Genomic DNA, 24,851 nt, shown 5'->3' with positions numbered 1-24,851 from the left:
CCCTTAAATAATAGACCCCTGTAAATTAATTTCTAGAACAATGTTTCAAAAGACAACCCATCTCTCTCTGTTCTCTCATCTGTCCTCTCAATCATCCGAACAAATTGAGCAATTATTCCACATTACAGCACAGTGATTCACCCACAACCGCCAACCAATAAGTGACCAAATAACTCATATAAATTACCCCTGCCTCTCCCCATTTGAACCCAAATTAAGCACTGGCCAACAAAGCACAAGTCTGTTCACAAAGAGGGCGATTTCTGTCCCTGGTGCTGGTGAGTCTGCGAGGTAAGAAAAACTTTGGGTCATGTAGCCATGTTTTTTGACAGTATTGCTTGAAATTTAGCATAGACACAGAGAGGGTGCTCTAGCTATCTATGTGTGTGTCTAGACACTTTCCCGTTCTTTTCCCAACATGTGTTCGAGAAACAAACGTAGTCGACAAACGACTCAATGTAAAATTTAATGTAGGATTTGATGCGGTGAATATACAGTATATATAATGAAATGGTGTATGATTTTCACAAAATGTCCAAAATGTCAAACGTGCGATTCATTTGAATAGTCACAGATTTCTTGCCATACATTTCTCATTTGACAGCCTTAGCCTTGATACAATAGAAGACTAAATTAACCTTTCAGAGTCTCGAGTGCATGCTGTGGGGCCTGGCTGGGGGGAGGGCTCTAAGGGCACTGAGCCTTCTGAAGCCATTCTGGCTAGGAAGTGGAAAGATTGCTGGAAGGGCCACTTACCCCTTCGTTGAGATTGTCTGTGGAATTGCTTCATTCATTTTTGTCCCTTCTCATTGTGTGCATGTGTCTTGCAGGTGTTGAATAAGGAAGAGCAGGAACTGGCAGCCAAAAACGAGTACAACTTTGACCACCCAGAGGCTTTCGACTTTGAGCTGCTTGTCACCGTGCTCAGGAAACTCAAAAAAGGCAAGAGCATCAAAGTGCCCGTCTACGACTTCACCTCACACAGCAGGCGCAAAGAATGGGTAAGACATGTCTCTCCTTCTCTACCTGCTTGTGTTTGTTTATTGGTATGGGTTGTGTCTGTGTGCATTTCTCCATCATACTCCAACATTCTTCTTCCGGCATACATAGAGGTGACCGTGTCACCCCGTCCCCCCACAAAAAAACAACTTTGTACGGTCGCACCCAGTTTCTCCATTGGAAGGATCAACGCGAAACGAAAGGCTGAAGCTGTCAGATGCGTATACAGATTTGGTGTGAAGCATGAGTATTGTATAAAAATGTATCTTTGTTTTTTGTTCAAAATCATAAAATAGAACTTATAATTCCACCATAAAGTTACATATAACTCAAAAAACACTAAGATATGCTACATAAGATATGCTATAATTGTTGTGATGTGGGTGCGCATATTATTACCAAGATGGCTGTCTCCTGTCCTGAGCACCATTTAAATGTTTTATATGCTTCAAGTTCATAAAAAAAATAACAGAATGCAACAGTGAATAAGAGTTTCATCTAAGTCAAAGGCCGCCTTACTGGAGTCCATAGGCTGTTGCCACTGCAGTCGTTAAAGAACTTTCTACAGAGCTACTGGCAATCCTGTTGCTGGAAAACGCTGCATTTGAGCTGGTAAACAGCTGAGCATTTATTCCTGGATTGATGATCCTGGATTGTTCCGTCTGTTTGGACCATGGAGCCTGTTTACCTCTCGGAGCTGAAATGCCAACACGCTGCTTGATTTTTATGGGCCCAAACTTCTCCCAGTACAGGAAAGTGCATTTTTCTTACCTCTGATGCAGGTGCTGAAATCGTATTCCCATTGTTTTATTCCCGTCATCATCTGTCTCGGATCTTATAAATGTCCTGTACAGTGTCGCTGCTCTTAGCTGTACTGTGTTTGTTAATTTCATGCGGCGCTGGTGGAAACCTCCACGGGACTGAGGACTCCCATGCAGTGCTTTCAAATCCGAATACAAACATGCACATCTGGCTGTGCGCCGGGTGTCAAAGGGTCACCCCTGTCGCTGTTCTTCTCCTCTGACTCCGTGGACTTGGCCCTTCTGATCAGTGCCATGGCTCTACAAGGCAATTTTACCATTTCTATAAGCCGTCCTTGCGATTTTGTAATTGAAGCCAATACTTAAAAAGAATCCTCCAGTAAACCACTTAGGCAGAGGTGTCTAATTGTTCTTTTGCTGCTTATCTCAGGGAATGTGCATCCCAATCCAGGCCCAGATTCTGCTATAGGTTTTTAACAACCCTGCTGATTTTAAATCGAGGACTGGTCTTTGTTTCATCCATTGTAATGTACACAATTTGATCACTAAAATGGATATGATTTGTATTCGGGCACACTCCACTTCTGCTGATGTTATTGTTTTATCCGAAACTTGGATAACATATCTGTTCTGAATAAGGATATGAACATTGATGGTTATAGGATATATAGGACTGATCGATCCAAAAAAAAGGGGGGGGGGGGGTTGCAGTTTTTTGTTTTTTTTATCAAAAGTAAATGTCACGTGAATGTGCTTCTCTCTAAATCAGTGAGTAAACAATTCCAATTCTTAGCTCTTGATCTTGAGGTCTCTAAAACTCCATATTACCGTCATTGGTTGCTAAAGCTGTCAGTGGTGCTCTATCCTCTTCAATGCAGCTGCTATCGGGACTGAGTTTACTAGAGATCTTGCCTGGAACTGGCTACAACCACTATCTGATGATCTTAAAGCTTTTGTGACTCGCTAAACCTCTTTCAGATTGTTGATAGTCCTACTAGACCCAATCTCAAATGTTCTGAAAAATCTTCTCTAATTGATCTAATCCTGACCGATGCTCCTAATAAATACACAGCTGCTTCTTTATTCGCAGATGACATCAGTGACCACTGTGTTGTTGCCACAGTTAGAAATGCAAAAATTCCCAAAACCAAATCACAGGTCATTATAAAGTGTGACATGAAACATTTTATGCAACAAGGGTTTTTTCATGACCTGTTATACTTTGATTGGGAGAAAAAAAATACCTTATTGCTGACTTGGGAAATGCCCGGAAATTATTTTTATGATGGTTAAACTGAAATTGGTGAAGTGAGGAAGAGCCTTGTGCTCAAAACGTCACTGCATGAAGTAAATCCTTTAAACAGGTGCTATTTTGCTGTGCGCATCCCTCCTTCCTCTTTTATTGAAATTGTTGACAGGCATGAGCCCCTCAGAAAGTACTGAGTAAATGGCTGAAACAATGCAGGGTTCTCTCCAGATTTATCCAACACACTTCATGAGCGCAATATGGCATGGGCAAAAGCCAGGCGAACAAATCTTGATTCAGACTGGCTGCTTTCCAGACGACTGCGCAATGCATGCACAGTAGCAATTAGCAAAGCCAAAGCTGGCCATTTCCTCACCGAATCTTCAAACAATCAATCCAAGCAATCCCTTGAAATTCTGCAAGGCTATTAAATCCTTAACTGGAAATAAAAATGGTATAGAGCCTCCTCCATGCATTGTTAAGGAATCTCTGATAAGGCCAAAATGCTTGGTTGAATTAATTTCCTCTGGTTCCTTGTTTAACTCTCAATATTACTCTCATTCATGAGAGTGAGAGTATTATTGATATTATATTTATATATTTGAACTCATGAGATTTCCCTTACTGTTTGTTCTGACAGTCATGTAACGGTAAGTAAATCCTTTCGTTTTAATCCAGTTACCGTCTTAGAGGTGCATAAACCCCTCAAACTTTTAGACACCAGAAAAGCGACAGGTCCTGATAACTTGGAGCCTTACTTTCTAAAGCTAGCAGGAGATTTTATCGCACCACCTTTGACACATGTTTTTAATGCCTCCCTGGACACAAACAATTCCTCTTATATGGGAATCTGCCTTTGTTCCACCCCAGTGGAAAGGAGGTGACTCGACAGTCTTAAACAATTATAGGCCCATCTCCAAATGGTCTGTCCTGATTAAGGTTCTGGAATCCCCTGTGAGCGAACAACTGAAAGAGTTTTTAACCACTAACAATATGTTATCTGATTTTAAATCAGGCTTTAGGACTTTTATTTTATTGAATCTTTGGACAACAAGCAACGTTGTGCAGCCTTTTTCATTGACTTATCCAAGACTTTTGATACTGTGGATCATTCAGTGAGTGACGCAAAGACAAAAACAAACTGTCTGGAAGACTGCTGGTTCGATAATTATCGAACCAGCAGTCTTCCTGTTGATGTGTTTATGTATATTTCTATACATTAATTCCTTTCAGTTTCCAATGCAAATTTCAACTTTTATGCAGATGATACTGTGTTGTATTTGCTTTTAATATCGTACAACACACCTTGTGTGATTCAAATCTTGTTTTGAATGCTGACAAAACAAAACTCATGATGTTTTCATTTGCAAAATCGACGCCACTAAACCTTCCATCTGTCACCACCTTTCAGGGCTCTGAGATTGTGTCTGTATCTCAAAACAAATATCTAGGAATTGCAATTGATAATTCGCTCTTTTAAGCCTCACATTCAACAATTGGTGAAAAAACTTGAAAGTTGAAATTCGTTTTTTTATTTTAGAAACAACTCTCGCTTTTCCTTCGAGGCCAAAAGGAAACTTGTTGCTGCCACCTTTATGCCTGTGCTGGACTATGGTGATATTATATACATGCATGCATCTTCACAATGCCTACATGTGCTAGATACTACATAGGTCTACGATGGAGCACTGAAATATATTACAAATTTTAAAGTCCTTACTCCCCATAGCTCTTTGTATGTTTGGGTAGGATGGTCGACCTTGTCCCCCTGTAGACCTAACTGTTGGTATATTTTTATTCATAACTTTTATTTATCATAGATAAATAAGCAAAAAATGCTTTTCAAGTAATTCTAAATGACGTGACGCAGGCACATCTGGCTGTAGTTGTTTTGAATGATTCATATTGATCCCTGATCTTGATGACTTGTGACGAATATTAATGAATACTATGAATACTATATTTTATGATTCTGTAATTTATTCTTTATTTTAATTGTAAATTGTTCTATGTTTTTCATGTCTGCAACCCTGTTCATTATGCTGCCTGTCTTGGCCAGGGCCAAGGACCCCCCCCCCCCCCCCAAACGTTCAGGACATAGTGTAGGATGTCAGTGCTGATTTTAATCAGGATTGCGCTAAGACAGCTTGAGTTATTGCACTGTTTCCCCCCTCTCTAAGCCCTGCCTGGTGCAACGATATTTTGATTGATGTTTTTCGACCGATCTTGCTCATTTATAATAGAATTGAGTCTCTCAATCCTGCATTGGTGTATACCAAATTTGGCGTTGATGCAGTCAAAATCCACAAAGCCTCTTGGACCAGTCCAAGTCCAGCCATTAACCAAAGAAGTTGCACACGCCCATGTGCACCAATCAAAATGTCACTTCAGATTTTGGTTAATACCTGCCCCCAGAGCATGTGCACCAAATTTGGTGAAATTCTGTCCACCAAGTTTTCAGATACATGTTTGTGGCATTTGTGGCGCCTCCTGTGGATCGGGCTCAAAATGCTTTGGTGTACCTATTCCCAAACAGGGACTGAAGATGTCTACCAAGATGATGATTGGACAAATGGTTAAGGAGTTGTGGCCAATTTCAGAAGTCCCTGCCTTTTGCAATGTTTTTCTTTTTTTTTCCTTTGGTTGGTGGCGGCCATGTTTTTGGACTGATTTTGCTCATTTATAAAATAAGTGTGTATCTCAGTCCTGCAATGCTGTATACCAAATTTGGTTTATAATGTCAAAATCCAAAAAACTCTTTTCACATTACTGTTTTTGTGGCAGACTTTTGTGATACAAGATGCTTTTTTGTAAAACACATTAAGCTGGACTTGTGTGTCAAATTTCAAGTCAATCAGAGTAACAGTGTGAGGGGCGTGGCCCTTAACAATTTGCATTTTTGGGCCTTAATTAGAGCATCAACATCTGGCAGATTGGGCTCATGTTTCTTGGGAAGCATTTGCACATAATTTCCAGTCATTGGGCCTAGTTTCATGTTTCTCGCTCGATCCAGCTCACAGCAATTTGAGATGCGGCACAAGATAACGAAGAATAATAAAGCTGAGGGCAATCAAGAGGGTTCTGCCCCTTCAGCGTTTGAACCCTGATGAAGAGGGCCTTTAATCAGTGATTTGGTCATAGCAGGAGTCCAAACAAAACTCGAAATCCTCCACTGATTGAGTGCGTGCAAAAAGTTTAATTGATGTTCCAGCGTGTCCTTGCTGCTCAATGATTCATTTTCTCTCCTTGACAGAAAACGGTGTATGGGGCCAACGTGGTCATCTTTGAGGGCATTCTGGCCTTTGCCAACAAGGAACTGCTAAAGGTAGGAAGAAGCTACCAAAGGTTATATCTCTCTTGTCTCCTCTTGACACCTGGCTTTAACCAGAAATAGGGCTGTCAGAAACTTTTTATTTTTATTTTTGGGTAAAAAGAAGAATAAAGAAATCATGACGTGTAGCCTTTGAATTGCTTTTGAAAGTCAGTTGTATGCACCATCAATCATTTTACAAGAACAGTATAAAATGCCACGGCAATTATTTTTGGACATATTTTTACACACATGGCCGACTGCCTTGTTCTTTATTTTCTTTAACGAAGCACACTTTAGCATGCTGACATTGAGTGGGAATGCAAAAAACAAAAACCCTTTGAAAGTGGATTTTAAAAGGCCAGGCCCTGTTTTCCTCTCTTGTGCTTTTCTTTGTCTTTTGGCCACACCTGATTAATCGCTCCGCCTGCACATAGAGACAGGGACGCAGGCTGATTAATAGAGCGTCGATGATCCAATTTCAAATTAGGTAAATAGATCTACTGGCTATTTCGTCTCTTTCTTTTCTAATTAATTATTTATTTATTTATTTTCTTTTTGGACTGGGTATTTCTGGGTGCATGTTTCTACCAGGTTAATTTCTCATCTGCGTGGAAGACAACTGACTCAAGATGATAAACAACGTTGTCATGAGATTCTCTTCCCCCAGCGTTGTGCCAGAGCCCCGCGTCTGCTCACGCTTGTATTGGTCCACTCTGCATTGGCGTGCAAATCTGCACCCCAGCTGATTTTATTTTATGAGGTGCACCGGCCAGGGAAATCCATACCATGCAGCTCTTCTATCCCTTTAGCCTATTGATTTATCCCTCTGCCTGTTGTAATGCTTGGAACGTTAGCTGGGCCGCGGCGATAAGGCGTTCCCCAGGCCTCTCCCGAGAGACTCGGCCAGGCAGACTCCATTACCCTCAGATCCTATTAAAAGCAGAATGGCCGCTGTCTGCGGTGATTAATCACCGGCTTGATGCTGGGGACATCCGCGTAATCAAAGTCTTATTATGGCAGGAGCGCTGCCACTTACACACAGCGCTCGTGAAGAGTGTTGAGTGCCATTATAAACAATGCGCTTTTCCATTCTGATCATGTTGCATTTTGATTTAGGCGGTCTGTCCTCAAGCATCAATGCATGTCTACTACTAACTAAAATGCTTGTGTTGTTGAAGCCAACAAAATGTAATTCATGTAATTAACCCCACCATGCAATACCAAGCTTTTGGTTCCCAAACGGGGCCTCACGACTCCCTAGGGGTCTGTGAAGGAATTACAGGGAGTCAACAGGGGGAAAAAATGGTAAAAACTTTTTTAATACATAATTATCTTTTTTCTTCAGACACTACAGTGTATACTGTAAACTTACTAATGCGGGTGAGTTTTTGTTGTTGTGAGGTTTGTGTAAAGTGCGTACAACTTTTTTTTTGGAGGGATAGGAGAGAAAAAATGCTTGGAACACCTGCCTTTTGCATCTGCATCTCCTGGATCTCCTTTATTAATCCCGCGGGGGTCTAATAAAGAAATATCTTATATATTTGGCTCCTTCTCTCCATAGCCAATTAATTGTAAATCTAATGAAATAATACAAATAAATATTAGTGTGTAAGATAAAATGTAATAAGTGTAATATTTGCCCCAGTTATGTCTTTAAAGTTGTAAAAACAGACATCCTGTAGCAATTCTGTCATGTGCCTTTTAATGTTGTCTGTTGGAGTTTATAAAATGAGTAAAGCGTGGGCCGTCCCATTTCGATATAGAAGTCAGTAAACCCTGTTTGGCTGATCAAAGAAAACCTGATTGTCTCAACACAAGCAAAACCGAAACTTGCTGAGACTTGTTGAGTGACAATCGAAGCGCTCCACTCTTCCTAGGTCAGTGACAAAGGCAACCTTTTTTGTTGCAACCTTTACAGACCTGCCAACCTACACGCCATTTTATGTACCAACTACTCAATTCCTAGTCAAAATACGCAGGGAACTGCGTATTTTGCGTAAACTACACAAAAAAAATGTTGTATATACTGTATATATACACAGTATATTGTAATTTAATGAAATCAATCAACACAAAACAATCGCGTACATTTATTCAGTATTTAAACTACATCCGTCAGATTGGACCATATGCTAGGACCTGTGGTTCTGTAAGTCCTCTCACTCAACATCCACTGATACGCACTGAGCGCTACCTTATTATCCACCGACGTTTAACGCTGCATTTCTGAGGTCAAATGGGAAGTAGGAGAGTTATAATCAAGCACAAACAGGTGACCGTAATGTTAACATATAAAACGTGAGATGCACCGATCGATCAGCCATGACCGGTGACCGGCCGATCAGTGTTTAGATATATTTTCAGATTCAAATTTACACGCTGGTACTGTTATCATGTAAGATAAGATACGATAAACCTTTATTAGTCCCACAACGGGGACATTTACTTCGTTCTAGCAGCAAAGAGGGGACTGCAGAAAATGGAGAGCATATCAAGTACACACTATAAACAATATAGAAACATAAAAAATAAAAGAAAACACCATAAATAGGAACCAGTACTGTACTCGTAAAAATGCTCAGGTACTCAAACCTGATACCAACATAATGTGACGTAGTTAGTGTAAAAAGGAAAAAAAAGAAAGAAAGAAAATGTCGGCTGTTTGGAGGTACTTCAAGGTAAACAAAGAAGATTAGATCAATTATATATCTATCTCCTGACAATATTCTAACATTGTGCAGACTGTGTATCTACCGCCACACAGCAGAGCTGTGATTGTGATGAAAAGTTTGACTCTTTTTTTATGAGACTCGGTTCTTGACGAGTCACTCAGTAAAACGAGTCGTTTGATTCAGTTGGTTTAACGCACGGTGAGCGAAGGAGGACTTCCAGTGAACGAGAGGCAGAAGAGTCGGCAATGTACTACATTTTTTTTTTTTTTTTGTTATGATTGCAATTTATTTGCAAAGTACCATACACATATAATTTAAATGTACAATATATTCGCACTTAAAGTGAAAGAGACTTTCATTTGAAGTTTGAACCGGACATTTCCATTAGTTATATGTTGGGTTTTACTAAAACTCAGTGACAGTTACATGCTGAATTATACTGAAACTTGGTGACAGTCCCATTTCTATTTAATTGGAACTCAGTTTAATGTTCTATTGTTGTTCCATACTGAATAATGAACAATAATAAACAGTGTCAAAATCATCAATCTCTATCGTGGTAACTGAAAATTGCAGCGGTAGTCTGTATGTGCAGCTGTCCAACTATGTGAGTGTGATCAGATCATAGGATGTATTTCTCATCGACATAATGCAGATCAGAAATCGGTGGTCTGCTTTTAAAACCAGAAATAGGAATCCCCCAAGAAAATTGCAATCGGTGCATCTCTAGTTGGTAAACATGTTTGGTAACTTTACGAGATGATGCATTTCAAGGGGTGTATCCCTTTGATATGAATATCAATGGAGCAATTTGTATACTGTATATTGTTTGCCATACTAGCTCACATACGATGTGATGAACCTCGTTACGTGACGACTACGGTGTGAATAACTGTTGGAGTCATTTAGCTGCCGTAACTCAAACGCCACGGAGACTCCCTGTTACACTATTGTGGTACTCAAAATATATTCCCAAGGTTGGCAGGTCTGCCTTTATGAAATGTTGAATGCGCTAGTTGTTTTTGAAGCCCATGAACTAGTTGTAAATAACGAACCCCAGTAAAGTCCTCATTGACCCCCATTGGAGCAGGTTAGGGTATGATGCAGTGCCAAGGTCGCGCCCCCCTGCCCAATCAGAAACGCACCACTCCTCATCTGACCTCCTCCCACAGGTTTGCTGACCCGTTGATAAGCCCTCTCTTCTGTTTGGTCAGCTCACCAGATTTACTGCGAGCGAACGCGCCTGGCTTGTTGGGCAACTGAGTTATACCTGTACTTTATCTTTCATCTTTAGTCTCTGTCCTCTCTTCCCGTCACCTAAATCACTCCCAACTATCTTTTCCTTTTCACGGTCGTCAATAGCCATTCCTGTCAGCGCAACTGATAGCCTTTTTTCCCCTTGCTTTGTTTGGTTACTCCAGCAGTGCTCTGTTGCTCAATCATTGATTGTTGCTGGTTTTGCCAAATGGACCTTTAGTTTAATGTGCGGGTGACAGATGGACTGCCTTAACACTGGCACAGGTAAATTGCAGTGATGAGCCATCGGTCTTGGTCCCAAGAAATGCATCTTTCTTACTGTCTTTATTTTTTTTATCTTACTCTCCTGGGATCTGTGATACAGTTATAAATCCATACATACATATAATAATACATACGAATGCACCAACTGTCACCCCTTCTAAAATAACGAGTAGACTACAGAAAGATGGCGTATTCGACATTCGTTAAAATGAGTAAAAGTAAAATATTTTGTACAAACAGGTGACATGATGATGCATTCAAATAATGCAATCCATGCTGTTTGTATCTAAAAAAAAATCTTGCCTCGGAAAATGTGATGGATAGATAACATAATAGGCTCTTTATAGTGCACTCCTGTTCTGTCAAATTCAATGATTACTACTTTCAACATCAAATTACCAATACAGACGAAAGACGCATTGTCAGCTTTTGGGCAGGACCTCATCTGGTATTTGTGACAGTTTCGCCCGCCACACACCCCCCGAGTGGCCTTTTCAGGGCCGTCCAGCACAGAGGCACAGACGACGGGCTTGAAAACTCAACAGTTTTATTGTAGTGAGTGGGCAAGGTGGAACAAGCCAGGAGCAGATTTAAAACACATCATGAAAAGGGCTCCTCTCCTGTGTGTGTGGGGATGGGTGTTTACCTGTTGCTCGTTGATTGGTCTAATGAGCAACATGTGTACAGCCACACTGATCCTGGGCCCAATTACCTAGACCCAAGACAGGTGTGGCTGCTCAAGCCACACCACCCCCACACCACAGTATTATTACACAACAATTATGACACAAACGTAACTTACGAGATATGAATCTTGCCTTCATGGTAAAATCCATAACCAAGGTGAGCGCTGTAGTCTTGGCTTCCTGCGGTTCTTCAAGGGCTGTTAAATAGCTACCACTGCTGCTGTCATGCTGCCTGGGCACATTGTTTTGCGGCATTTAATTCAGGTCAGATATTCCTAAATCTTGCCTTCATCCAAAAACGTAACGTCATCGCTAACAATCGAAAAGTGGTGCCTCGCCTGAACTTGCATGTATGCAATTCCCTTACCCCTTTTGCAGCTGTTGGACATGAAGGTGTTCGTGGACACGGACTCGGACATCCGCCTGGTGCGGCGGCTGAAGAGGGACATAACGGAGCGAGGCCGCGACCTCAACGGCGTGATCAAACAGTACAACAAGTTCGTCAAGCCGGCATTTGAGCAGTACATCGAGCCCACGGTCCAGGTGGCCGACATAGTGGTGCCCAGAGGTGAGCAGATCACGCAGAGTACTCGCCTGTTACGTCTATTCGACATAGTTGACCCTCACTTAGAGCTAGGCGATACAGACTAATCTATGAGTAATATTATCATATGAAATCTCAAGAATCAAGGGCCTTGTTGGATCAAACACTAACAATGTTTAATATGTTTTTATATTAAACGGTGTCTAGTTATATGTTTTCCCCTTATTTATTGATATAATTGTTACCTATGAACAACACAAATTTCCCCAAAGTAAGTCATTTGGACACACGTTATTTCACTTAACATTCATGGTAACAGGGGCCTTACTAGGTCCTTGATGTGCTTGAAGTGGTTGAATTCCATCCTCAGCAATTCCAGTACAGGAATGCCTTGAAAATAGCACCTTCTGCGCTGAAGAGCTTGAAAAGTTCATGAAAAAAAATGCAATCATTGAAAACACACTATCAAACGAACCCTAGCCCTTCATTGACGCATCTAAATATCAAATCTTAATATTGATACTTAGGACAAAACTTTAGATATATGCTGCATATTGAAACATGAAAGAATCTCTTCTTGTTACCCATAAACATCCTATCTGGGGTGTTCTAGAGATTTTTTTTTTTTTTGTGTTTGTTTATTTGTTTGTTTGCTTGTTTGTTTATTTATATATTTCCCCAGGTGGAGAGAACTTTGTAGCGTTGGACCTGATTGTCCAGCACGTCCACAGCCAGCTGGAAAAGGTACGCATTCTGAAGCTATCTCATGTAGCATAGCATGTATTTCAACTCTTTCAAGTACCAAAATGTGGTTTGGATGAATAAGAATTAAAATCTGAATGAGTTTATTCCGACAGGTACATTTACCTATATAAGAGAGAGAGAGGGAGAGGGACTTTGGAATCTTCATTTGCACTTGTGAATTTCTATGGGCATCCGCGAGTAAATGGATTTTGTTCTATTTTATTTTTTTGTTCTATGGTCACAGAGTGGACAGAGAATCCTGCCATATGCTATGAGACAAAATGGACATATCACAGTGCAGCAGTACAATACAACATTTATTTTATATTGAATCAAGCTTCCAGTTCGTTGTTCACTTTTAAGAACTGATAAATGCCAAGCTTTGTTGAAACTGGGACATAAAAAAACAGAGTGAGGAACAGCTGCATTAAACTGTTGTGTCCAAGACCTTGATAGCTTAGTTTAGTTGTATTGTTTGGAGTTGGAAATAATAACATGAAAGGATTTTAAATTTTAAATTTTTTGTTATCAATTGGTCTATTTTTAATAATTGTATGTTTTTGATAACTTTGTGTGCTCGTATGCGGGTCACCCCTCCCAACCCCACCTCGAACTGACTGAATGTTGTAAACCTTTCCAGCGAGAGATCACCGTGAGGTATGACTGACGCTCCCCCTATCCCTCCTTCCTTCCGTCCAGCTCCCTCGATTCTTTCCTCTGTCAACTATTCCGCCTTTCTCTTCCCTTGGCAAAGACAAAATGAAGGAAAGCACTGGGGAAAGAAATGATATCTTAAAATAGACCTCAATATTAACTATTGTACTTAAAAACTGAGTTAATTCCAGCAATTTGCTTTTATATATATATATATATAAATATATAGTTAGTTCCTTTTTTTTACTCATTTTAAAAACAGTGTTTTATGGACTTACCGTATTTTCACGACCATAAGGCGCACCGTACTAAAAGGCGCAGTCTCAGTTATGTGTGCCATTACTGTATTTAACACACACATAAGGCGCACCGGATTATAGGGCGCGGGTTTTATACACCGGTACATATCCTCTACTACGTTTAAATACCTCTACTGCGTATTTAAAAATAGAGCGGGAGCAAAACTGAGTATGTTTGTGCTTTATTCATGTATTTATTACAAAGTATTAATCAAACCCATCGAAGTCATCATCCTCTGTTTCTGAATCAAACCGCTGCGCTAAATCAGACATGCCAGTTTCCCCTTCTTCGCTGTCAGGGTCACTTTCCGTGCCGTGCGGCTCCTCGGAAATGATGCCGGCTTTTGCGAAAGCTCGAACAACAGTGCCAGCAGACACGTTAGCCCAAGCATCTACAATCCATCCGCAAACTGTGGCGTAACTTGCCCGGCGCTGCCTTCCACTTTTCGTGAAACTGTGGTCTCCGTCGGTCATCCATCGCTCCCACGCCGCTCGCAGCCTTACTTTGAACAGCCGGTTCACACCGATGTGGAGCGGTTGAAGTTCCTTTGTCAGACCTCCCGGAATAACAGCAAGCACAGCGTTCATTTGTTTCACCTTGTTTTTCACATCGGCTGTGAGATGGGCACGCATGGAGTCACAGATTAACAGCGATGGTGATGCGTGGAAAAAACCACCTGGTCTCCTTACATACACATCCCTCAGCCACTCTTTCATCATCTCCTCATCCATCCAGCCCTTTTCATTTGCCTTAATAACGACTCCAGCTGGAAAAGTCTCTTTAGGCAAAGTCTTTCTCTTAAAAATCACCATAGGCGGCAGTTTCTGTCCATTTGCGTGGCAGCCAAGCATAACAGTAAACGACGCCTTTTCATACCCCGTTGTGCGTATCGCTACCGTGCTGGTCCCCTTCTTCTCCACCGTGTGATTCACCGGGATGTCGAAAGTGAGCGGCACCTCGTCCATGTTGGTGATGTGGCTTGGCTGGATGCGTTTGTCGGCGATGTGTTTGCTGCAGTAGGAGTGGAAGCTCGCCAGCTTTTCATTATAATCCGCCGGACGTTGCTGCGCTACTGTAGTCCTGGTCCGGATGGAAAAATGGCCCCGTTTCATAAAACGAAAGCACCACGACGGACCTCCTTGAAAATGTTCAATTTTCATTTCTTCCGCTAGCGTTTAGTCGAACAGTGACCGTCGAAACGCTCGCCCCACTCGTTCTTTGCTCGATGATCCACCGCTCGAGTCTTTCCTCCAACTCGGGCCACCTCGCCTTATGTCCGCGGAAACTCAGCTGCGTCTTCTTCACCTGTCGGAGTTCGTTTTCCATCTTCCTCCACTTGCAAACCATCGATTCATTTATCTTGAATTCTCTCGCGGCTGCTCGATTTCCATGTTCCTCTGCGTAGCTGATAGCCTTCAGTTTAAACTGTGCTTCATAGGCGTGTCTCTTTGCCATTAACAACACACATAGGGCGCACCGCACTATAGGGCGCGCCGCACATTTTGAGGAGAAAAAAAAGACGTTTATATGCGCCTTATAGGCGCGAAAATACGGTAATTAGACGCTAAGATAATTTCTATCTTTATTCATTCAGTCATTCATCCATCCATTTATTCATCCATCCATTATTTATTTATTTATTTATTTATTTATCTATCTATCTATTTATTTATTTATTTATTTATTTAGATTCTCAAATAAGACAATTTCACCCAATTGGCAGATACATATTTTTCTAAATGTAAGTGTAATCTGTTTTTATCACACTGATGAAATGATGAAAAATTGAGAACCTTTGTCCAAAGCGCTCGCGTCCAAAACTACTAATTCAGCTGCCCTCCGAGCGCATTTCCTTTTCAATTTGTCTTTGCCGACGCCCTCACCAAGGCCATCTTCTGTCAACGTTGCTGTGAGGATGTTTCTGTGGGCTCTTGACGTATTAGTTGGTGTAATTTTATTTTACACATGACCTCTGGAATATAGAAAAGAAAACACTTTTTAAAACCCAGGGGTACTTCAGAGGCAGGCAACAATAGTGATGGGTTTGTATCGGGAACAGTGTATTTTATATCTGGTTAAGTATATTTTCCGATACCACATGTTATGTACAGTATACGAGAACCCACTACCAAGTCAAATATTTTTGGGGACTGAAAATCCTATTCCTTGGAACCGATTTTACTGCCTTTGACTTGAGGCAGCTCTACCAGCCACAAACGAATTGGTCTTGCGGACACATAAACATCTTCGCAACGCCTTGAGACCCAAGCTCCCCCCCTCCGTCACACCACCACCTCATCTCCTAGATACTAACTCTAATATGGTACGGTTCCACTTTCCCTTTCCTCAAAGTCTAAGAGATCTTTTACACTTACGCCTCGCTTCACGCTGGATGCGTCGTCGATGTTCCACAGCTGTGTTTCATTTTGGCGCCCATGTTAACAGGTCTGAGCAGCCATGGCATTGCTTGCACCTAGAGATTACAAGCAATAACTGTGCTGTTGATAGATAGATAGATAGATAGATAGATAGATAGATACTGTAGAAAGATAGATACTGTAGATAGATATGTAGATTGATAGAGACATAGATGGGTAGATACGTAGATACAGAGATAGATACGTAGATAGATAGATAGATACTTTTTGTAGTGTAGTTTTTGAAATTGTAGTGTCCCAGCATCTAACATCAACAATAGGCAAAGCAATTATAGAGCAATAAAACAATACAATAAAAGTGTGTGTGTGTGTGTGTGTGTGTGTGTGTGTGTGTGTGTGTGTGTGTGTGTGTGTGTGTGTGTGTGTGTGTGTGTGTGTGTGTGTGTGTGTGTGTGTGTGTGTGTGAAATATACTTTACTAACTTAAACATGAAATACACGTTGAAGCAGAAAGCTTTATTGAAAACTGTTCACTTTAAACTATTGTTTATATGTCCAAATCAACAGACTATATCACATAGGCCTTTATTTGTTTTTATTTTTTGAATCATTTGAAGTGATTGCCCTGTGAGAGCCTACATTAGCCTATGATCCAATAGCTTTGTCACACTAGATGCTTGAAAATATTTCCTAATCCCAGGTCAGGTTAACTGGCTGTAATTACTTTCAAATCAAGCACTATTGTTGTTGTTTGTCTAAACTAAATAATGATAATAATCAAAAAGAAATAAACCATTCAATCTATGGTTAATGGCCGTTAAAGTGAACTCTCTAAATAATGGCCGTGCAGGCTGCAGCCAGTGTGGACCAGGGCGTTACGGCATGGTCGGTGTGGTCGGTAGACTCAATCACCTTTTTAGATCTAGATCGGAGCAGGACACGGCTGGATTCACAGACTGCCAACGGTGATGGACATTTCTAAAATATCTCTTCAGACAAGCTGAACATGAAATCCAGCCTTTGTCCATGTTGTGTTAAAATGTAGAATCTCCAAAAACGGAAGCCCTTGAAGTTATTTGGTCAGTGATGCAGCGAGGCCATTGTACTTTTCAGTGTTCTAATTATTTTTATTCTCTTTCTCTTCCTTACTCCTCTTTTCTTTTCCACCTTTTAAATTTCCTCACTTTTGTTCCCGTTCCCCACCATCGCTCTTTATCTCGCCAAACGCCACATTTGTCACCTTCGCCAGAGGAAGCTCCGATGGGATATGTGAGAACCGACTTGTGCATCTTGCTCTGTTTTTGTAGTTCTAAAAAATTTTTTGGAAAAAACTAAAATGTGTACATGTAATCTTCACAAGTATCTTTACTGTATATGGATTTTGTCTTCCTAACATTTCATATTCATTACGGGTTTCCAACTGAATTGACTAAAATCAATCTTTTTTGTGAAAAATCTTTTGTTTGCCATTTTCTTTTTGTTTTTAAGCTTGCCAAACATTCCGAGATTACGGCTGCAACCGAATGTTTGCAGAACACTTGTGTTTTTCAGCTTTTCCTGGTTAGAAGAAGGCGACGGTACACGCTGTTCCCTTTTTTTTTTCCCCCCCCATGCCTCCTCTAACCCCTGCCTTGCAACAGTAACACAGGACACACAGCTACCTCAGCTCCCTAACAGAGGTTACACAGAGGCCATCCATTGGTGGGAAACACTAACAGCTGGGGCTCCACTTTCTAAATAGCATTAATTTGAAGGATAGGTCCTTTAAAATGCTCGGCCCCCGTCCCAAAATCTCGGTTCCCATCATTTCCTAACTGTTCATAGCACAACCTGGCTAAACTGCAACCTACTGAGAAACTTACCACTCTGCCTCAGTGTGCTTAAATGCAGTCTTAACGGGGGAAACGATTACGCCCTTATAAAAAACTAGATCTCCTTTTTGAATCAGAAACTATCCTTTCAATAAAAAGACAGTGAGTTTGTATTTCTATACATTTCTGGCCGTCAACCATAAACAAAAACTTCATATTCCAAATAACGAGGCCAATTTTGTCTTATTCACTATAGCCTGTGGCAGCCACCTTGTGCCTTTACCAGTTCAAATTATCTTTGGTTTACGATTAAAGACGATTTTAATCATGGAAACATTTCCAACTTGTTGGGGTGAGACAGCTGTGAGCCTTGATATTGTTGCCAGGTTTTATGAGCTCAACCCCTCCACACACACACACACACACACACACACACACACACACACACACACAGGCCAAACTACTTTACCTCAGTAGTGACTCTTCCAAATGAGACAAGGCTGCAGATGTAAAAGTTGGGAAAAATCAAACCTGAATGTGACTTTTTTTTAATTATTATTTTTATTATTATTTTGCCTCTAGAGGTCCCTGCTCCTCGTGCAACTCGGTCAGCCCGAGATTAGATGAGGTAAAATAAAAGGTTTCGTAACGTGGGTTATGCTTTACTTTGTCCATTTGGAGGAGCCAAAGCACCAGAGCACCGCTGTTGGTTTAGAAGTTTAAAAGGCAATAATGAATGGACCGCAGGTCTGCCCCGCCCCCCACAGCTAAGGACCACGATTATTCATCATTGTTTATGTTGAAATCATAGTATTTAAAAAATTTAATGCTAAACGCTTTACAAATGTTTGATTGACTCAAATAAACATTTAAAGCTGCATTCAGCTAAATTCAAGGAAATGACTGGGGGTAGAGCCGATCTGCGGAAATGAGTTGACAATTGGCCATTGCCGTCAAACGTGTGTGTGTGTGTGTGTGTGTGTGTGTGTGTGTGTGTGTGTGTGTGTGTGTGTGTGTGTGTGTGTGTGTGTGTGTGTGTGTGTGTGTGTGTGTGTTCCACAGGTCAGCCCTAGCTTCAGCCCACCAAGGTCAGCCCTTGCCCAAGACCCTTAGCGTCTTGGAGAGCACCCCGCAGGTCCGAGGCATGCACACTATCATCAGGTGAACACACACACACACACACACACACAGACTTATGGATGGATGGGTATTTTATTCATCCCTGGAGGAAATTTGCAGTGTCACACTAATAAAAATAAAACAATAAAAATAAAATGGCATTACAGGGAGAAATATAAAGAGAATATGTGGTAAACTGATACCCTAAGCCTGATGATAAACAACAAATATAACCTAAAAAATAACAGAAAAACAATCAAATACAACAGTGAACCAGAATGATGAAGCTAAAGATAAGAAACAATGGTAATGTACAATAAACCTAATGATATGATGTGTGTGAACATTTGTGTGTGTGTGTAGGAACAAGGAGACTAACCGTGATGAGTTCATCTTCTACTCCAAGAGGTTAATGAGACTCTTGATAGAGCATGCTCTCTCCTTCCTCCCGCTCAAGGTAAATTTAAGCGTGCGTGCGTGCGTGTGTGAGTGCGTGTGTGTGCCTACTCTTGTGTCTCCGAAACTTTAATATTGCCTCAGTATATGCAGATACTGTGAATAGGACAAACCTAGCTAATGGATAATATTGAACGGCTAAAGTCGAACAAACTCAAGGTTCAAACAAAGCCAAGTCAAGTTTATTCATGTAGCCCTCAGTTAAGGTATCGTCTTCAAGGGCGTCACGGGCCCACACATCACATAGAAATCCACAGCTCCCCTCAAGGAAAAACTCATTAGGTTATATTCTATATAATATGCTATATTTACCTAGATAGTATGGGAGTCTGTTGTGCTGATGCATCCCTCCAGTCCAGACGTGGGTCATGGGTTACTGTTAGTGACATTTTGTTGTCATCTCCTGTGAGAAATCGTGTTGATTGGATCGGATCACACAGAAGCATCGAGGTGCTGGGGAACGTTTGATCATACACATTGAAAATGTTGGGATGGTACCAGAATTTCATGTTTCATATATATATATTTATATATTTTTTTTTATATATATTTTTTTGTCACTCTTCATCCAGCCAGTATCGGTGGAGACACCCCAGGGTGCCATCTACGAGGGCAAGCGACTCAATGGCAAACGGGTAAGTCGCTTGAAGAGAATTTCGATCCCGTGACTGATACCTATCCCTGAAAGACAAAATATCTTCCTGTTATAATGCCAGAATTAAATAGTTCAAGGTCTCAAACTTCTTTGAAATACAAACTATACAATACTGATATCACAATATCTGGTTCAAAATTAAAGTCAATATAGTCCAACTGTTGAAGGAGATCCTTTCACATTGAACCTAGTGTAATATGTAAAACCCTAAACTTGTCTTCTCAACTGTTCGGAAAGGCCTCAAGTTCAGATCGATGGGAATACCATTGTCCACTAACAACTTTGTGTGTAGATCACTGGCGTGTCCATCCTGAGAGCAGGGGAGACGATGGAACAGGCCCTGATGGCGGTGTGCAAAGACATCCGACTGGGCAAGATCCTCATCCAGACCAACCACGACACCGGGGAGCCAGAGGTGTCTACAATAGAATTGCTGTCCGACAAACAAAAGCAGTTGTACTAAAGGCATTAAACCTGCCACTTTGTTTTTGTTTTGTTTCTTTTAAACGCATTCTAGCTGCACTACCTGCGGTTGCCCAAGGAGATCAGTGAAGACTACGTCATCCTTATGGACAGCACTGTTTCCACTGGAGCTGCAGCTCTGATGGCGGTCAGGGTACTGCTGGTGAGTCGCTGAAGGTTCACCTTTCGGCTCCCTACTCGAGTAGAGGTGGAGTTAGGACACCCTTGTTCCTCTCTTCTAGAGGGCTGGCTTCCAGTTGGAGGATATCCTTTGTTTCCCAGGACAGGGATCCAATGTTTGACCATGATCGGCGTCATGGATTCTGCGATCGATTCCCCGGGTCGTAGTAATTTTGTCAATGTAAAAAATTGTTGTTTTTTTTTTGTTTTTTTTTTAATCGTCAATATGTTGAGGAATAACATTTTATTGCTTAAGCGTGAAGCTTTTCTTTTTTCTTTCTTTTTTTTTTCTTTTTTTACACGAAAATGTCATGAAACTGGGCTGCTCCGTTGTAGTCTAAGTAAAAAAAAGATAAAAATAAATGGATGGCTGTCAGAGACTCGGAGGATCCTAGACCTAAACATACAGAATAGAAAAACTTTATGGAAAAACACACACACACAAATCAGCATACGCGAAGAAGATAAGTAATAGGTGTTGGATTATTATTGTTTTTTATCTTATATTGTATCATATTGAATAATTTCATTTTTTTTACGAATTATGGTTCTAATATACCACTTTCATTTAGTTCAAGTTCGGCAAAATTTTTCAGGATTCTGACGTCTTGTTATTTTGGCGTACGACTAGCCGGGTCAGAATTTGATTCTGCAGAAGGAACATGTTTAAGTCAGAACATACTGTTGGATCCCACATTTCCCATAAATGCCGCACTGTTTGTGAGGCCCAGTCATTGGAGAAACCCAAATTTCGGACCGATCAAACTCTCTGTAGAAAATATTCTCAGTCACAGTCTCTCAATTTTCTAACTCCAAGGGAATTTCCAAAGAGTCATTCCCACTTCCTGAATATCCTATCTCATCCCCTATTCCCTCCATCGCTCCCTACCCTGTCCCCCTCGGTTCAAAAAGGACCACGACGTGCCGGAGGACAAGATCTTCCTGCTCTCCCTCCTCATGGCGGAGATGGGCGTCCACTCGGTGGCGTACGCCTTCCCCCGGGTTCGCATCATCAGCACCGCCGTGGACAAGGAAGTCAACGACCAGTTCCACATCATACCGGGCATCGGTGAGACCAGGCACCCGTCCCCTTCCACAACCTCCGGGACAATTTGAACGAATGAATTTCTTCATCTTTAAATGTGGCGTTCGCTCAACAGACTGATCTATTGATCGGCCTCAAAAAAGCTTATTCATTGTGTGTGAAGTCCTGGGCCTGTATTTGTATAACATCTGAGAGTCGCTCCTCGGAATCAGGCCAAAGAGGTTGACTAGGAGTAAAATATTACTCACTTTGAGTAGGACCTAAAAGGTCGCTACGAAGAGTAGTAGGACTTAGTAAGTAGTTTGAGGACAACCTGAGCCGCAAAACGGAAATCCTAATGACATCTTGTGATGTATTTATTCACGTTTTTTAATGTTTTTTTTAATTTTCACAAGGATTGCACCGTTAACTCTGCTCGAAGGCAATCATTTTAATAAGAGTGTCCTGTATATGATTTTCTCAACTCCATTTACATGAATTTGTTTTTTCGGTGAGGTGTGCGAGTGAATGAGGAAATGAGTGAATCAGCGCATGATAATGGAAATCAAAAGTTTGTTTCATCAAAGTAAATTTGAAAGATGATTCCATAAATTGTTGGCTGCGATTCATGACCTGGATCCTCGCTTTTGCAAGGATGCGTCTTTCCCGTTTCCGTAAAAGGATAAAGTTATGAGAACTTTTACCTCTGAAGAAAGGGCATGGGGTCACTGATGATTTGGTGAATTCAATCTGCCCCTATACATTTACCCAATGTGGTTTGGCACACGGAGAAGTCATGCAGGACCTCAATTCCCAGTGAGAATGTATTTGGTAGGAAAATCCATCAGATGTAGATAATGGTCACTTTCACGAGCAGCTTACCAAGTGCAAATGAAACAATCCACACAGCACAGCAGCACTTTTTATCTACATTGACTCTGTCCATTTGTTTAACAGTCTATAACCCACTTCTGTTATCTCTCGGTCACCCCCTAACCCCACCCCAGGTAATTTCGGAGACCGCTACTTTGGGACCGACGCCCCGTCAGACTGGTATGAAAGCGATGAAGGGATGGATTACTGAAGGCACGAGATGACGAGAGACGGTAGCCGTGTTGGCGGTGGGGTTTGTGGGGTTTTTTTTGGGGGGGGTCGTGAAAGAACTCGGCCTTGCCTCGACAACATGAAATGCTAATTAATTTGTGCGCTCATTGTGCGCTCTTTGCCATGCGACCTCATCCATCAGTGGTGATGAAATCAGACAAAAGTTTACTATAAATACGACGTTAATTCCATTTCTGTTCAAGTCAGCTGGGGATTGAATAGACATTTGCATTCAAACCAGTGGAGAATGGACATTTTTGTTTAATGTTTAAATATCGGACGGGACTTATTCCCGAGTGTTCAGGAGGAGGAGGAGGAGGAGGGTGCCGTTAGACTTCCCCAAAGACAGAGATTGTAAGTCGATGACAAAAGCTGTTCTAAAGACAGGGCTATCCACATACTTGAAATATTCTGCGAGTCCAGCCCCTACAAATCTGGGAGAGTATCATTGCTGTCGAAGGGTCTAAATAATAAGCCTTGATCTGTTTTATTTTTTTGTCATTTTATTTTTTTCAGAGATTCGATTAATTCAACGGCGAACCAAAATGATGTTTCTCATCGATGTGAATGGCAAAGTTACACGAACTTTGTTATAAATTAGAATTTTCCTTTTTATTATGAGGCAAAATCAATGATATTTCATGCTTGATTTTCACACACAGGAATTAAAAAAAAAAAACCTAAACCATATAAAATAAGAGGAAGTTCAGTCAAGGGCCACGTATTTAGACTTAAGTCAGTGTTGATAGTGAGGTTTGATAGTTAGCGGCATGGAGTTTCTTTTTTTAATTATTATTATTATTATTATTATTATTATTATTATTTGTTCAAGCTTTCAGACTGAAGTTAAAATCCACTTATCTCAGCCTTCTTGTGTAACTTGCTGCTTTGCTCGTGGTGCCAACGTCTCGGGCAATATTTTTCAAAAGGGAGTAAATCGCTACTTTGTGGAAGAAGAGGAATATCCTTAAAAGCCCTGATGTCTGCCATTGTCATTAAACGGCACCCTAGGTCTGTTTTAACAAAAACATTTCCAGCAAAAAAAATTGTGCAGTTTGTGACCACTTTCTGTTGATGTGGTTAAACCTCTTGCTGCTTAAAGCCGTATTTATTTCCTTCCAGGATTTCCTCTTCTTATGGCGCCTAACTTTACACCACAAGGCATTTATCCAGGTGAAATACTTGAATTTTGACCCAAAAGACGACCTTTTGTTTGCGTAAATGTGTTTTGTTGTTTGTTTGCCTTCCCGCAAGAACTATGTCCTTGGTGTTTCCTTCACCAAACACAAGATGAATGTCGTACAAAACGCGCACAAAAGTTTTATCTTTTTATTCCCGCGTCCAGCGGCCATATCACGTTTGTTAGTTTGGTGATGTTTTTCCGACCTATATCGTTTCTTCAAAGTACTTATTACAAGACACAAGGCAGCTCGGCACTTCAGGGACTGTATGTGATTGTACAATGAATGGACTTCAGTTTGACTCATTCAAAGATGAAGCATATCAGCACATTCAAGATGTCTGCTGTTCAATGCCCTAGTTAGAATTTGTCACTCAATTATTCCACTTTATATATTACTACATTTACCTGTATTTATTACCCCAGATGCATTTCCTTAGTCTTTTATTTTTATTTTTTTTGCTTTCTACTAGAGGCTCATGGATAACATGGTTACAAAACATTGTTTTATTTCTGTGAAACTTGGTTACATTTTGTTACATTGTACCATGTTTTATGCTTTGTTTTTTGTTTTATTTTGAATAGGAGATGTTCAGTATGGATGATTAAAATCAGTACGATAAAGTCAATGTTAAAAATGTGTTTTACCGAGGGGGGTTGTGCGCCAAAATCCTGCCAAAATTAAAAATGTGATGAAGTAACTTTCTTGTGAAAGTCCTTTCTGACAAATATGAAAAACGACAATTAATTCATGATTTTGCCAGTGTTTTCATTTTGATATTTTTCCTTGTGACGGGTTTCGCTGTACACTGTAACTGACAAAATTCAGACCGGAAACAGAGGCGCTGAAACAAAAAAGCAAAAGACGAACACACAAACAAAAACTCGACAGTCAAGTCAGTTTTATGCAGCGACACTTCTGGAATCCGGTCGAGTGACGCACGGGTGCCACACCCACACGCACCAAGCACATTTTTTTTTTTTTTTTTTTTTTTAATCTATATTTGATGATGTTTTTACACTTGTAAGTCTGTGTGAATCTC

The 24,851-nt window shown here is 40.9% G+C and overlaps 1 protein-coding gene across 2 annotated transcripts in view; it reads left to right on the top strand.

Annotated features, from left to right (window-relative positions):
• The window catches only part of LOC307227442 (uridine-cytidine kinase-like 1), a gene marked incomplete at its 5' end in the record, with an annotated part of 33,754 nt that extends 8,980 nt beyond the window's left edge, over positions 1–24,774 (top strand). The window contains 12 exons of one of the 2 annotated variants that reach the window (XM_079996753.1): positions 831–1,001; positions 6,260–6,331; positions 11,577–11,766; positions 12,425–12,486; positions 17,067–17,086; positions 18,691–18,789; positions 19,111–19,204; positions 19,776–19,838; positions 20,151–20,273; positions 20,376–20,483; positions 21,413–21,569; positions 22,532–24,774. In XM_079996753.1, the coding sequence (XP_079852879.1) occupies positions 831–1,001; positions 6,260–6,331; positions 11,577–11,766; positions 12,425–12,486; positions 17,067–17,086; positions 18,691–18,789; positions 19,111–19,204; positions 19,776–19,838; positions 20,151–20,273; positions 20,376–20,483; positions 21,413–21,569; positions 22,532–22,608 (1,236 nt within the window). In that variant the 3' untranslated portion in view covers positions 22,609–24,774. Of the gene's footprint in view, positions 1–830; positions 1,002–6,259; positions 6,332–11,576; positions 11,767–12,424; positions 12,487–13,126; positions 13,144–17,066; positions 17,087–18,690; positions 18,790–19,110; positions 19,205–19,775; positions 19,839–20,150; positions 20,274–20,375; positions 20,484–21,412; positions 21,570–22,531 lie in introns of both variants that reach the window. The other variant, XM_079996754.1, reaches the window with a different exon arrangement.
• Between the last annotated feature and the right edge of the window lie 77 nt (positions 24,775–24,851).

This window comes from Zeus faber (assembly GCF_960531495.2).
Source record: "Zeus faber genome assembly, chromosome: 2".
NCBI classification, from domain to species: Eukaryota; Metazoa; Chordata; class Actinopteri; order Zeiformes; family Zeidae; genus Zeus; species Zeus faber.
This window is presented reverse-complemented; position numbering and strand designations above follow the sequence as displayed.